Here is an 11,473-nt window from a genome sequence, read left to right as displayed (position 1 = left end):
GTACGGTTGGTACAAAACTTTTCCCACCGCATTTATCCATTCTCCAAATAAAATTTCAGGGAAGAAAACGATATTAGGAGTTGTAATTTTGTCACATATTCATGGATCTCTTTTTCCCATTTAAAGTTATCAACTTTTGTGCAGTCAATACATGCTATTCATATGTATATATTCTTAGGATGTATGTATTTATTTTTATTATTTATTTATTTATTTGATAAATATTTTGTTAATGTGAATTAATTGTATATATTTACAATTAGGCCACTATTTAACGCACTTGTATTCAAGATTTATATAGGTTAAACATGCTTTATATAGTCCGTCTGTGTAGCCATTCCTAACTTATAAAGTATTAGAAAATGGATTCATTATACTAGTACCATGGACATCCCCTGTAACAAAAATAATAATAATATAAAATGGAGACTAGGTTTTCTTTTTTTTTTTTGGCTCAGAAAATCAATGAATGTCCATCGATGAATACATGGTAAAAGGTTCAAGAGAAGATTGCAGAGGTAGAAAAAATGGAAACTAGTTTCTTTTTTCCGATTTATGCTCTATTTATATGCATCAAAAGGTTGTGTTGTAACAAAATAAATGAACTGAAGTGCTTATAGTCAATATGGCCTAACCCTATCTTACTTAAAATTTAATCAAGACGGCTATGGTCAATACATTTAAGTGGGCAGATGGATTAGCTTCTATAAGTGGACTGGTAATATATTTCTTGAAATGGAACAAATAGTGCAACTTTTACGACCAATTTTTTTTTTTTTTTGTAGTGATTCTTCCTCACAATGTAGCTTAAAAGAAGGGGAAAGCGTAGTTCCGGTCCTGGATCATTCATTGCACAGTTAGGAGCACATCCAGACGAGCAATATCCAAGGCTCTTGGGTCACTATACGATATCTAATCGGAATAACAGGTGTTTACGACTTGATATGCGAAGCAGCATGCAGTAAGCTAGCCCGCTGCCCCAAGTAATGTGACTAGTATCCTATATGTTAGGTTATCCTAGTTCTAAGAGCACATAAGGGAGATATGAATGAAATGGAATCCTATGATACAAAATGTAGATCCTTACCGCATTCGCATCAATTTTTATCCATCACCAAACCGAACCGGCACATTTTGTCAAATCCCATTATAGTCAGGAGTGCCTTCCACTATTATCTTCAAATTGAATCAAAGGCCACCGCCTTGCATAACGATTAACGGAACTTAAATTTGATGTTGGTTAGTCTCGCTAACCATGCCAATAGCAAGATGTGTGCTTGCTAGACAAGAACATGGGCTCAACAATCCGGTCCGAAGCTCTTACCTTTTGGTTTAATCCATATATATATATATATATATATATATATATATAGGATAATTGTATGGAGGCTCGTGATTATTATGAAGAAAATTGTATGGAGGCTCGTGATTATTATGAAGAATATTTTCTTTTCAAACCCTTTGAACCATCCAAATTATATAGATCCCTCCCCTTATATATTTATCTATCTACCCACCTATATATATATATATATATATATATATTTGAAAACATGAACATGATGGCCAACCAGTTGATCTCAGAACGCTCCGTTTCTAAATATATATATTAAGTGTTTGTGAATTTGAATAAATTTAATTTATTTGAATAATATATTTAATGAACTTTTAATTATTCTTCTCTTATATTATTACTCAATAATAAATTATTATTATTTAATTTCATTATAGTATATTAACATATGAATATGAATTAGTAAGACACCAACTATTTTGTCCCTATTTAGAGTTAAGTTTATAAATTACATAGATGTGTGTGTGTTTGTACATATATTCGAACACCTCAAAACAACCCCATCACAAAACTGTTGACATCCCATGGATGACTTCTTTGTGCAATTCCTTCTCCTCATATCCTCTTGCCTCATTCTTCTTCTCCTCTACGTCTACAAGTCCAATGCCTCGAGTATAACTACCAATGGAGGTCCTCTCATCGGGAACCTACTAGATTTCATTAAGAATCGGAATCGGTTCATTGACTGGACCACCGAGATCCTCTCGGCGTCCCCGACCAACACCATGCTCCTCCACCGCCCCGGTATACCTCCACTGGTTCTGACCGCTGACCCCTCGAACGTCAAGCACATCCTCATGACCAACTTCGACTGCTATCCCAAGGGTAAGCGGTTCACATCTCACTTCGGGGATCTTTTCGGCCAAGTGATGTTCGTCCTCGACGGTGAACGCTGGAAGGACCAGAGGAGGATTGCAGCTCACGAGTTCGGCTCCAACACACTCCGTGATTTTGGTTTGGACATTGTGGCACAGGAGACTCATACAAGGTTGATTCCGATTCTGGAGAGCGCCTCGAAGACAAACCATGTCGTGGACCTCCAAGAGATATTCAACTCGATCATGTTCAACGTTTTCTACAAGTTGGCGTTCGACGAACGTCCCGGTTCACTAAGCAACGATAGAAATGGGAGCACAACCCTGTTAACAGCATTTAAACAATCGAGTTTTATCTCGCATGAGAGGCTTCACCACTTGCTCCCTTTCATGTGGAAGGTGAAGAAGTTCCTAACCATTGGGTCGGAGCAGAGACTCAGGGACTCGATCAACATCGTGCATAAGCATCTCGAGAGAGTCATACAGGTAAAATTCATAGAGACGAGGGGGATGAGCAAGGTTGATGTTATGTCAAGGTTCAACAACCATGGCTACACGTCAATAGAGTCTCTCCGCGACATTGGCATTGGCTTAATGTTGGCAGGGATGGACACAACTGTGTCCAGTCTAACATGGTTCTTCTGGCTTCTTTCTTCAAACCCCCGAGTTGAGAAGCAGATAGTGGAAGAGGTGAAGGCGGTTCGAGCCAAGCACAACAGGAGCTTCGGGGAGATGCCAACCTATGAGGAGATTCGCGAGATGCAGTACCTCCATGCAGCGATGACAGAGTCCATGAGGTTATACCCACCGGCGCCCTTCAATGTCAAAGCATGTATCTCTGATGATGTACTACCAGATGGGACACAAGTCAAGAAAGGGTGGACCGTATTATTCAGTCCCTATGCAATGGGCAGGATGGAGAAAATCTGGGGGAAGGACTGCCTCGAGTACAAGCCTGAGAGGTGGCTCGAAGATGGGCTTTTCCGGCAAGAAAGCCCCTTTCGATACCCAATCTTCCACGCTGGACCTAGGATGTGCCTTGGGAAGGACATGGCCTACATACAAATGAAGTCGATCGCAGCGTTAATGATAGAGAGGTTCGTGATAGAGGCACGAGACAACCGGATGTGCCCCGAGAAGGCCCTTTCCCTCACCCTGATAATGAAAGGTGGCTTGCCTGTAAAAGTGAGAGAAAGGTATCCGGAATTTAAGGACTAAAAGGAATCACGAGTTAACAATTATTTCACGTATACTTGATAATAAGATGCGTGCAGGCATAATATGAATCGCTGAGCCATCAGTCTCAAATAAGGTAAAAGAACAGCAGAAATGTATACTCTCATCTATGCTTCATAGTTATGAGGACATAAGTACTTGTTTCGAAGCTCTTTCATCGGCACATGATCACTTACCTTAAAGTGAGGATATTCAAGGAAAAATCAGCACTTGATCACTTACCTTCAAGCAGGAGTACCTAGACCAAATGCATCTCCGTAGCTGGCAAAAGAAAAGACGAGTATAATCAAGTGTGACTCTACAACTATGAGTCTCTGCAAATATTATCTCAGACAAAAAGGTTAGGCAAAAAATCGTAAGCATGATGGTATAACATACCAAAAAGTATAAAAACCATTGGACTATCAACTCTCAATGGAAACTTGTCGTTTTAAGCTTTAATTAGGTTCATTGATGATCTTTCGTTTTTCAATTACAAGGTTAAGGATTTCTACTCTACATTGTTTTTGAGAGCCAAAAACATAAGGTAAATAGTGCAGGCAACCCGCCTGACAAAAAGAAGAAAGCCTCAAAAGCAGAACTTCTCGACTAAAAATGGGCTCTATAATTTATATTCTCAACCGCTGCAGGATCCCTAATGTATGAATCTGAAGAAGGGACACCCAGAAGATGTAATATTGTGATTTAATAATTGTGCTACGAAATTTCACTTTAGATATTCAGGAATCACTATATTCCATCTTTGACATCGATATTCCAAGGAATGCGCATTGATGCCTGTTCCTCGCCCTCTTGTTTTTTGGAGTAAACCGAACCATGCCCTTGAATCTATCTTTGGTACTTGATATTGTCTCGTCCCACAATTGACAGATTATGCTCCATTGCTAACCGTCTTCACCCTCCGATAAAAGAGAACATATGCACCGTTCGACTTGACATCATCTTCATTAATGGGTGTTATGTGGCTATCATCAAAATTGTACCACCTGTTCTCATCTAGAAGCTGCATATCATGATGTAACCATGAAAAATCATCAGTCCACCAGAAGAGCTCAGGCTTCAAAGCTAGTCAGGAGGGTCGAAAAGGAGATGAAATGGGAAAGTAGGTTCCATGTGATTCCAGAAAGCCCATTTCTTACCATAATTGCTATTCATTTTACGATCCAATGCGACTAGCTAGAGCGCAAATTCTTATGTTTCTAACTTATTTCTGCTATTTACTGAGAATGGCAAAATGCAACAGAAAAAATTCCTCTTTCTTTCTAGAACAAAGTGGAGCCCAAAAGTTAAAACTCCATACCGACCTTAATATTCGCCATGTAGTGTCCACTGCCCATGCCACCATAATGATTGATCAATGCGTAGAGTTCATATAACTGTCGCTGGGAGCTGTTCTTGTTGGCAACATAGTTTGTGAGATCAAAGTCGTGGATTGGAAAGTTGACAAAGGTTTCTAGCTTATGCTTCATCGAACGGCTGTATGAGAATCTTTTCAGATGGATAACTAATACTTCAGGAAGCCTCCACAAATCAAGTTTTTTACTTGCCTGCCTTCGCTCTTTGCACTGAGGACAGTACCTGCAGAGACGAACACCAACATGAGAAAAAAAAATTTATCATAAGAAAACCATGAAGGGGATTCTTCTATTGCAATGAAAACTGGCAGAATTTCTAAGAACTCAGCTTTTATGTGTCATCATATACACTCAAGAAAAAACAGAGAGAGTACAGCGCGGCCCCCGGGATAGGGGGTTTGCTGTCAGCGGGGCTGCTATGGCATATTTCAACGAAAAAAACATTCAAAGATCATGTGTAATTAATCCTCGAGCATGTTCAAAAATGCCTGGATGATCTGAGAGCTCCTACTGTCTGCACTAAGAGGACAACTCTGCAGCAGTTAAAAAAATAAAATAAAAAAGAGGATATCAAAGCACAACCCAATTTAGATATAAACGCATATCAACTTACCACATATCTTCAGGCACCAGTGGCTCCTCACGCAAGAATGCCTCAAGGCAAGTGTACAAAGACAGAGGTTCAGTCCTCGTCTTTTTGCTTACATGCCCATATTTGCACACTTCAGGCAAGTTCTCAAGGTACTGGGTGTCGTATTTCTCTGATAATTCTGTTGACCAGTTCATTACCACAAGCATAAATGATGATGAGGAAAGTTTAATGGACTTTTCTTCTCCCTCTGACAGATCAATGAATGAATTATCCTCATCAACCAACTGAAGGGGTAGTTTCGGCGACGTATCTGGTTGAGAACTAGTACTACTGTTACAATTTTGGTCTGATGGATCAGAAGGAACAGATTGTCCCAAAGCCTTGTCCATAAGGAAAGGTATGAGCATCCTGTGAACTGCTTTCTGTACATCACCTCTTTTCATTCCATCACTGGAGATAACCGCTACTAAAGGTGTTCCACAGGGTTTCCATCTAGTTTGGGAATCATTAGCAGTCCTAATTTCAAACATAAGAAAAAGAATAAATAGAGAATCACCGACATAGATAAGACCATAAAAGCATACAGTAAGATAAGAGAGCAGACATTTTGACCTGATTTACATAGGTTAGAATTTGGCTAAACGAAGATTTACAATGGTTAGAAGTCAGAGGCCAATGGGTAGGCTTAGTTGAAAGTAGAAACATACTGTTCTTGGCAGCGCTGCTCCAAACGAAGATGAACTGCGTTTTTCTCTAACTTGGGGATCTTGTATGCAGTGAGATGGTCATCATCTTTAATGGTGGACAATAGGATTAACGGGTCATCCATTATTCTTTGGATTCCATGGTTTCTTACCTGCAAATTGGACGCCAAAGCTTATTAATCAAATAATACTCATATAAGCCACTTGTTCAAAAAGTCTAGAGCTTCGAACCTCTGCGAGTAAAAGCTTCTCAGTTGGCTGCAAGGAACAAACATTACTAAGTGCTTGTATCAAGTCCCTGCAGCGCCCTTGTTTTGGAACAGCTACAGTATAGGCAGATGGTAAAGAGCTTCCATCACAGGTAAAAACTGTCACTGTCATACTCCTCGTGCTGGCGAATTGGAGTGGTAAGGAGAGGTACATGAAAGGATCGAATGTAACAGAAATTTTGTCACACGCTGGACAAACCAAAGTTGACTTGTACTGTCCCTGTAAATGTGCCAATGCCCAGACCATGTATAAGATTTTGTTCAAGATTCCTTGGTAGCATTAAAAGCTAAATTTCTAAAGAAATTCACATGAGTCCTGAATCTAATCTACAACAACAGTGAGAAGCTCAGGCAAGATCAGAACTCATTGCTACTATGATATATACTAAAGAAGAGACCATAACCTCATCACAAGTCTAGTAAAAACAGAGCTAATTTCATCCTATCTAGAGAAAACAGGTGTATAAGGTTTCGACATTTTCTTATTAAATTTGGTCAATCAGCAAAGTGATCCTCACCTGACACACATCCACAATTATTGAATCATTACGAGCAATGTGATTTGCCCAATACTCATCTGCAACTTCTTCTTCGGATCGGCCATCTGCATCCCTAGACTTGATGTATGGTTTCTCCTTGACTCGATTTAAATCTTCATGAAGACCATCTAAGAGAAAAGCCAACAGCTCCTGAAGGAATATATATAGCATATTCATTGAGGCAAAAGGCCTAAAAAAGACCACATAACTTATCCCCTATGCAACTGGGAAAAAATACATCAGATGAACTTTAAACAATAAGCAGACATCAGACCTGAGAATCATGCTGATTGTACCCACTGAATTGAGGAGCAAAACGGGCCAGCTTAGCTTTGAAGGGACGAGGTGCAACTGGGGTTCGTCCAGGTGCCCATAGCTTCCGCAGTAACTCACCAAATGCTAGAGCTAACTCACCCTAACCATTGAACAGTTCAATTAAACAAGTCAGAAAGTTTTACTAAACTACAAAGGTCTCAGGGTAAAGAATGAAAAAGTGCTAATTTTGATTTGCCCCCTTGATTTAGGTAATGTGGCCACTATTCACCTAGTAAAAGTCTCGAATTGTCTCCTGAAATTTGGAAAATCATTTCAATTTACCCCAGTAAACTATCACTATAAGTTACTCAGATGGAAATTCGATTGCTTTCTGTAATGTGAAGTGGGAGGGTTGCGGAATTGTTAGTGCACTTGAATTTTGAATACACATAAGTGCTAGGGGGGTTCAGTCCACTAAAATTTGAAGATAACGGTACTCACCTCAACCTCAAACACCAAACTAAAATTTGGGGATACCAAATCTTCTCCAATTTCATTTCAGTGAGGCCTTACTTTTATAGAATGTATATGGATTCCCAAATCTACCCTCACCTCCAAACCATGAGAGGCGCATGAATCAGATTCCATTCAGGAAACTAGCACTTTTAGTGTTCAGGGTTAAGTAGAAGAAAATTAGATTGAAATCATTTATTAAACTTCAGAGGACATAACGAGACCTCATGAACCACAGGGTGCATGAATACTGAATTTAGACCCAGTAAAACTCATAAATTGTTTGACATGTGTCAATGAACCAGATACTTACCACCATGCCAAGTGGATTCTGCCAATTAATCTCTTGATGATAATCTTCCTGAAAGTATTTTGCAAACTCGGGAGTATGAACAAGGCACTGAATGGCACTATTCATGAAACAGGTGTTCCCCAGGTTCAGCAGGCCAGTCAGACCAACAGATGAACCCCTTGTATTCACCCCACTGATTCCATATGTACTGTCAGATTCTCTCACACCAGTAGTCATGCTACTCTGTGACGCTTCAGAGATGCAGCTTTTAGATGAGAACTTGCTGGCAGATAAACCTCCAGCAATTGATAAGTTTGACTTCAGAGGCTCAACAAACATGGAAGATGCTTCCTTCCTTAAGGTACCATTTCCGTGACTCATGCTAGCAGACCCATTTGCATTATCAAGGACTTCCACCAGAATCTGTTCATTATAGATCAAAGGCGCGAGAAATGAACTGTCAAACAAAGCGTAAATAGTAAAGCACTGCAAAAATAGCACAAGAAACACTGTGTACAAATCTAGTTGCAAACTTAATTCGCTGGTGCTAGTTTTATTTGCAGCACATAATTCTACGCCAGTCAAGGCCTTCTAAAATTGGTTCTGATATGAAGCAAGAAGGATACCGCAATAGAGGTAATCAAATACTCGCATAACTTTACTAGAAACAAAAAACAAGGATATCATCAATTATTGAATCCTTTGGAGGCCGATTATCAAGCCAAGAGGTGCTGAGCAATGACCAAACTCCTTAACAGCACTCCAAAATATTAACTTCATTCAATAAGAGAAAACATGTTTATCTTAAATTTATTAACATCACAAAAATTTCATGGAATACTTTCCCCTAGGCTTCATATGCACATAAGAACAAAAAAAATATCTATCAACTGAAACCACAGGTTGTTAAAAACCTTTTTTAAGTGATTATATATCTCCCAACTAGGATACTTACGTCCTGATCCATCTGAATGTTGGCATCATCAAGTGTTTTATCCATATCATTCATCAAAGCATGCTTCCGATGGCCATAATAGTCCCAAATGCATACCTGGAACACAATAAAACCTTGAACACAACAAACTGGAAAGAATATTGGACCAGAAAAAGGATTCAGTAAAATTACTTTGAATTAAAAGAACTTGCTGAGATGCATGAAGTCTTTACTTGTTCAGAGTTTAGATCAAAGATCTCACAGGCTCTTCTATGAAGTTCCCCAATAGTTTCCTGCAAAATGGCAAGTTCCTTTAGCGCAAAACAATCCTCCATACTACTACACCTCCCTTTCATGAAATTGGTGTATGAAGCTGATCTCATACCTTCTTGCTTATCCTTATTGTAGAACGATCTTCCTTCGGCACCAAAAGCAGTTGAAGCCGCAGCGGATACACCTCTACAGCCAACTCTGTCTGAGAGAGACCAGAACTAATAACCTTCCTAGGTAGAGTCGGGCCACCACCATACCTAGCAGCAAAGAATAAATGCTCAAGATTTCCGATATGCATCACCTATATTTTGACAAGGAAAATGAGCATTGCCTCATAGCTCGTTTTAACAAGGTATCTTTGATAATGCCAGAACATTGAGTCATCAAAGAAATACATGAATAAAATTGTATTCAAAGCAAGCAAACCTTTCTTATAAGTACAAGGAATAGATGAAGATAGCTTTTATTTTCTCCCTCCTTTTTTCCATCTTAAAAATTGAGGATGGGATCCCCAAGACTAGGTGAGCAATCAAGAACTCGGAGAAGGGAACAACGCTTAGATGAAATTAAGCATCACACTAACATCATCGGGTAAGATAAAGTTCTAAACATATGACAAAGCATAAAATCATCTAATGTAAAGAAAAAAATACCAGTCTTCAAATTTAAAACTCACCATGTGAACAGCTTATTCCAAACCTCATGCGGAAGCAATACGTAATCACGACCTTCTAGCAGAGTGTCGTGAATCTCAATGCCCGTACTCAAGTCGTCTGAAGCAGTATCATAAATTAAGTCAGAATTATCTATTACACCGGGCTTCTTTAGAGAGCTCGAGCCCACTGAATCGCAATTCTCTGATAAAGAGGATCCATCGTTCATGTTGTTCGGCTGGTCTTGGTTCACGTACTCAATCCAGTGCTGCCACCATCTATTATAAAAAACCAGAAGATGTCATCATCCACAAACTGATTTCACTCTAGCCCCAAAAGTCAGAACATTGAAAAAGCTCGTTGTCTAGCTTTACATGGACCGCTGAGAACCAACTATTTAACTGGGTAACCACTCATTGGAATACAAAACCCCAAATCACGTTCCCTTCAGTTGTGCAGGGCATGTTACCACCGCCGAGGACACAAGCCCTCCAAAAATCTCATCTTGTAGGCTACTTAAATGCATATTATGCAACCAATTACCCGAAAAGGGAGGGAAAAGAGTATCCTTTAGATCAATGAGAAGTACTCAGCGGCAAGATGAGGCCTAGAAACTTCAATCTTCTCTGTTTCACCAGATAAGCCTTCTCTTCTCCCCTTTCATCATCATCTCCTTCGTCTTTCTCAAAAGACATATCCAAACAAGGCCTTAAAGGGTGGCAATTTCATGCGTCAGTAAACGAGCTCAGCCACTCAACTGATGAACCCCGACTTCCGTCCCCCAGAGCAATTTATCATACAAGAAATTAGTTTCAACAATGATCTGAAGGAGCAAGCAGCTGACCTTTGGGTGATGAGGTAGAAGGTGGCGCCTTCCTTGGCGTTGGCTTCAGCGGCTAAGGCGATGTCTCTGATCAAAACCCTTTCTTCCTCCGGCGTCAGCTCCCCACTCCCACTGCTGCTGCACATGGACACCTCCATCGCCATCTCTCCTTTTCTCTCCTGTCCCTCTCCGTCGGCGCCGCCGATCTGAAAGTCACCGGAAAATTTCTTCTCCGTTCTCTCTCTATTTTCCCAGAAAACCAAACAGGTCAAGAGGAGAGGGAATATGAAGACAGAAGAGGCAAGAGAGAGTTTTCCCTTTTTCTCCTTTTTCTCTTTTTCCTTCAATTTTGTTTTCTGTTTTTCTGTTTCCTCAGAAATTGCTAATTGAATAATATATATATATATATATGGTATTAAAAACAATAAATTATAAGAAATATATAATATTAAAAAAATAATAGTAAAAGTATTTGTTTTCTATCAACAAGGATTGGTTCAGATGATTCGTTCACAAGATCTTATATTTAAGTCTTATAAAATGAGAAAATCTACGTTGTGAAAATTTTAACCCGTAATAGACTATCCAACTTCAAAATGAATTAGCTGATATTTATTTAATTTTCAGATATCAAAGTGCATGTTGGAGAAAAAAAATATTTGCTTGCAGATGAATTATCTACCTACTATCTAGAAATTATTGAGTAAATAAGCAATTTAGTCTCTGACTTTGCCAAATTACATCAATCGAGTCCTTGACTTTTTTACATCAATTTGCTCCACGACTTTTTGAATTTGCATCAAATGGGTCATTGTTACCTCAGTTAGGTCCCTCAGTTTACTAAATTACATTAATGAAGTCCTCGA

At 39.3% G+C, this 11,473-nt stretch overlaps 2 protein-coding genes across 3 annotated transcripts; one reads left to right on the top strand and one right to left on the bottom strand.

Moving 5' to 3' along the window:
- The first annotated feature begins 1,878 nt into the window (after positions 1–1,878).
- LOC116204341 (cytochrome P450 94A2-like) lies at positions 1,879–3,387 on the top strand. The gene has a single exon (XM_031536427.1). It carries the CDS (start codon positions 1,879–1,881, stop codon positions 3,385–3,387), a length of 1,509 nt encoding a protein of 502 aa, XP_031392287.1.
- Positions 3,388–3,804: 417 nt separating this feature from the next.
- Positions 3,805–10,961, bottom strand: LOC116204065 (ubiquitin carboxyl-terminal hydrolase 5). 2 transcript variants are annotated; one of them, XM_031536122.1, is made up of 13 exons: positions 10,629–10,957; positions 9,808–10,062; positions 9,244–9,388; positions 9,092–9,151; positions 8,880–8,975; positions 7,946–8,347; positions 7,139–7,279; positions 6,844–7,014; positions 6,288–6,545; positions 6,060–6,208; positions 5,374–5,868; positions 4,710–4,983; positions 3,805–4,408 (listed from the first exon to the last, which is right to left on the bottom strand). In XM_031536122.1, the coding sequence occupies exons 1-13, from the start codon at positions 10,769–10,771 to the stop codon at positions 4,277–4,279; spliced, it is 2,721 nt and encodes a 906-aa protein (XP_031391982.1). In that variant the 5' UTR covers positions 10,772–10,957; the 3' UTR covers positions 3,805–4,276. The 2 variants fall into 2 exon arrangements, with proteins under 2 accessions (XP_031391982.1, XP_031391983.1); XM_031536123.1 differs by lacking the exon at positions 3,805–4,408 and having other exon boundaries at positions 4,951–5,293; positions 10,629–10,961.
- Positions 10,962–11,473: the final 512 nt, after the last annotated feature.

The sequence above is a fragment of the Punica granatum genome, chromosome 4, assembly GCF_007655135.1.
Source record: "Punica granatum isolate Tunisia-2019 chromosome 4, ASM765513v2, whole genome shotgun sequence".
NCBI classification, from domain to species: domain Eukaryota; kingdom Viridiplantae; phylum Streptophyta; class Magnoliopsida; order Myrtales; family Lythraceae; genus Punica; species Punica granatum.
Note: the sequence above shows the minus strand (reverse complement) of the source record. Positions and strands in the feature narration are given on the sequence as shown.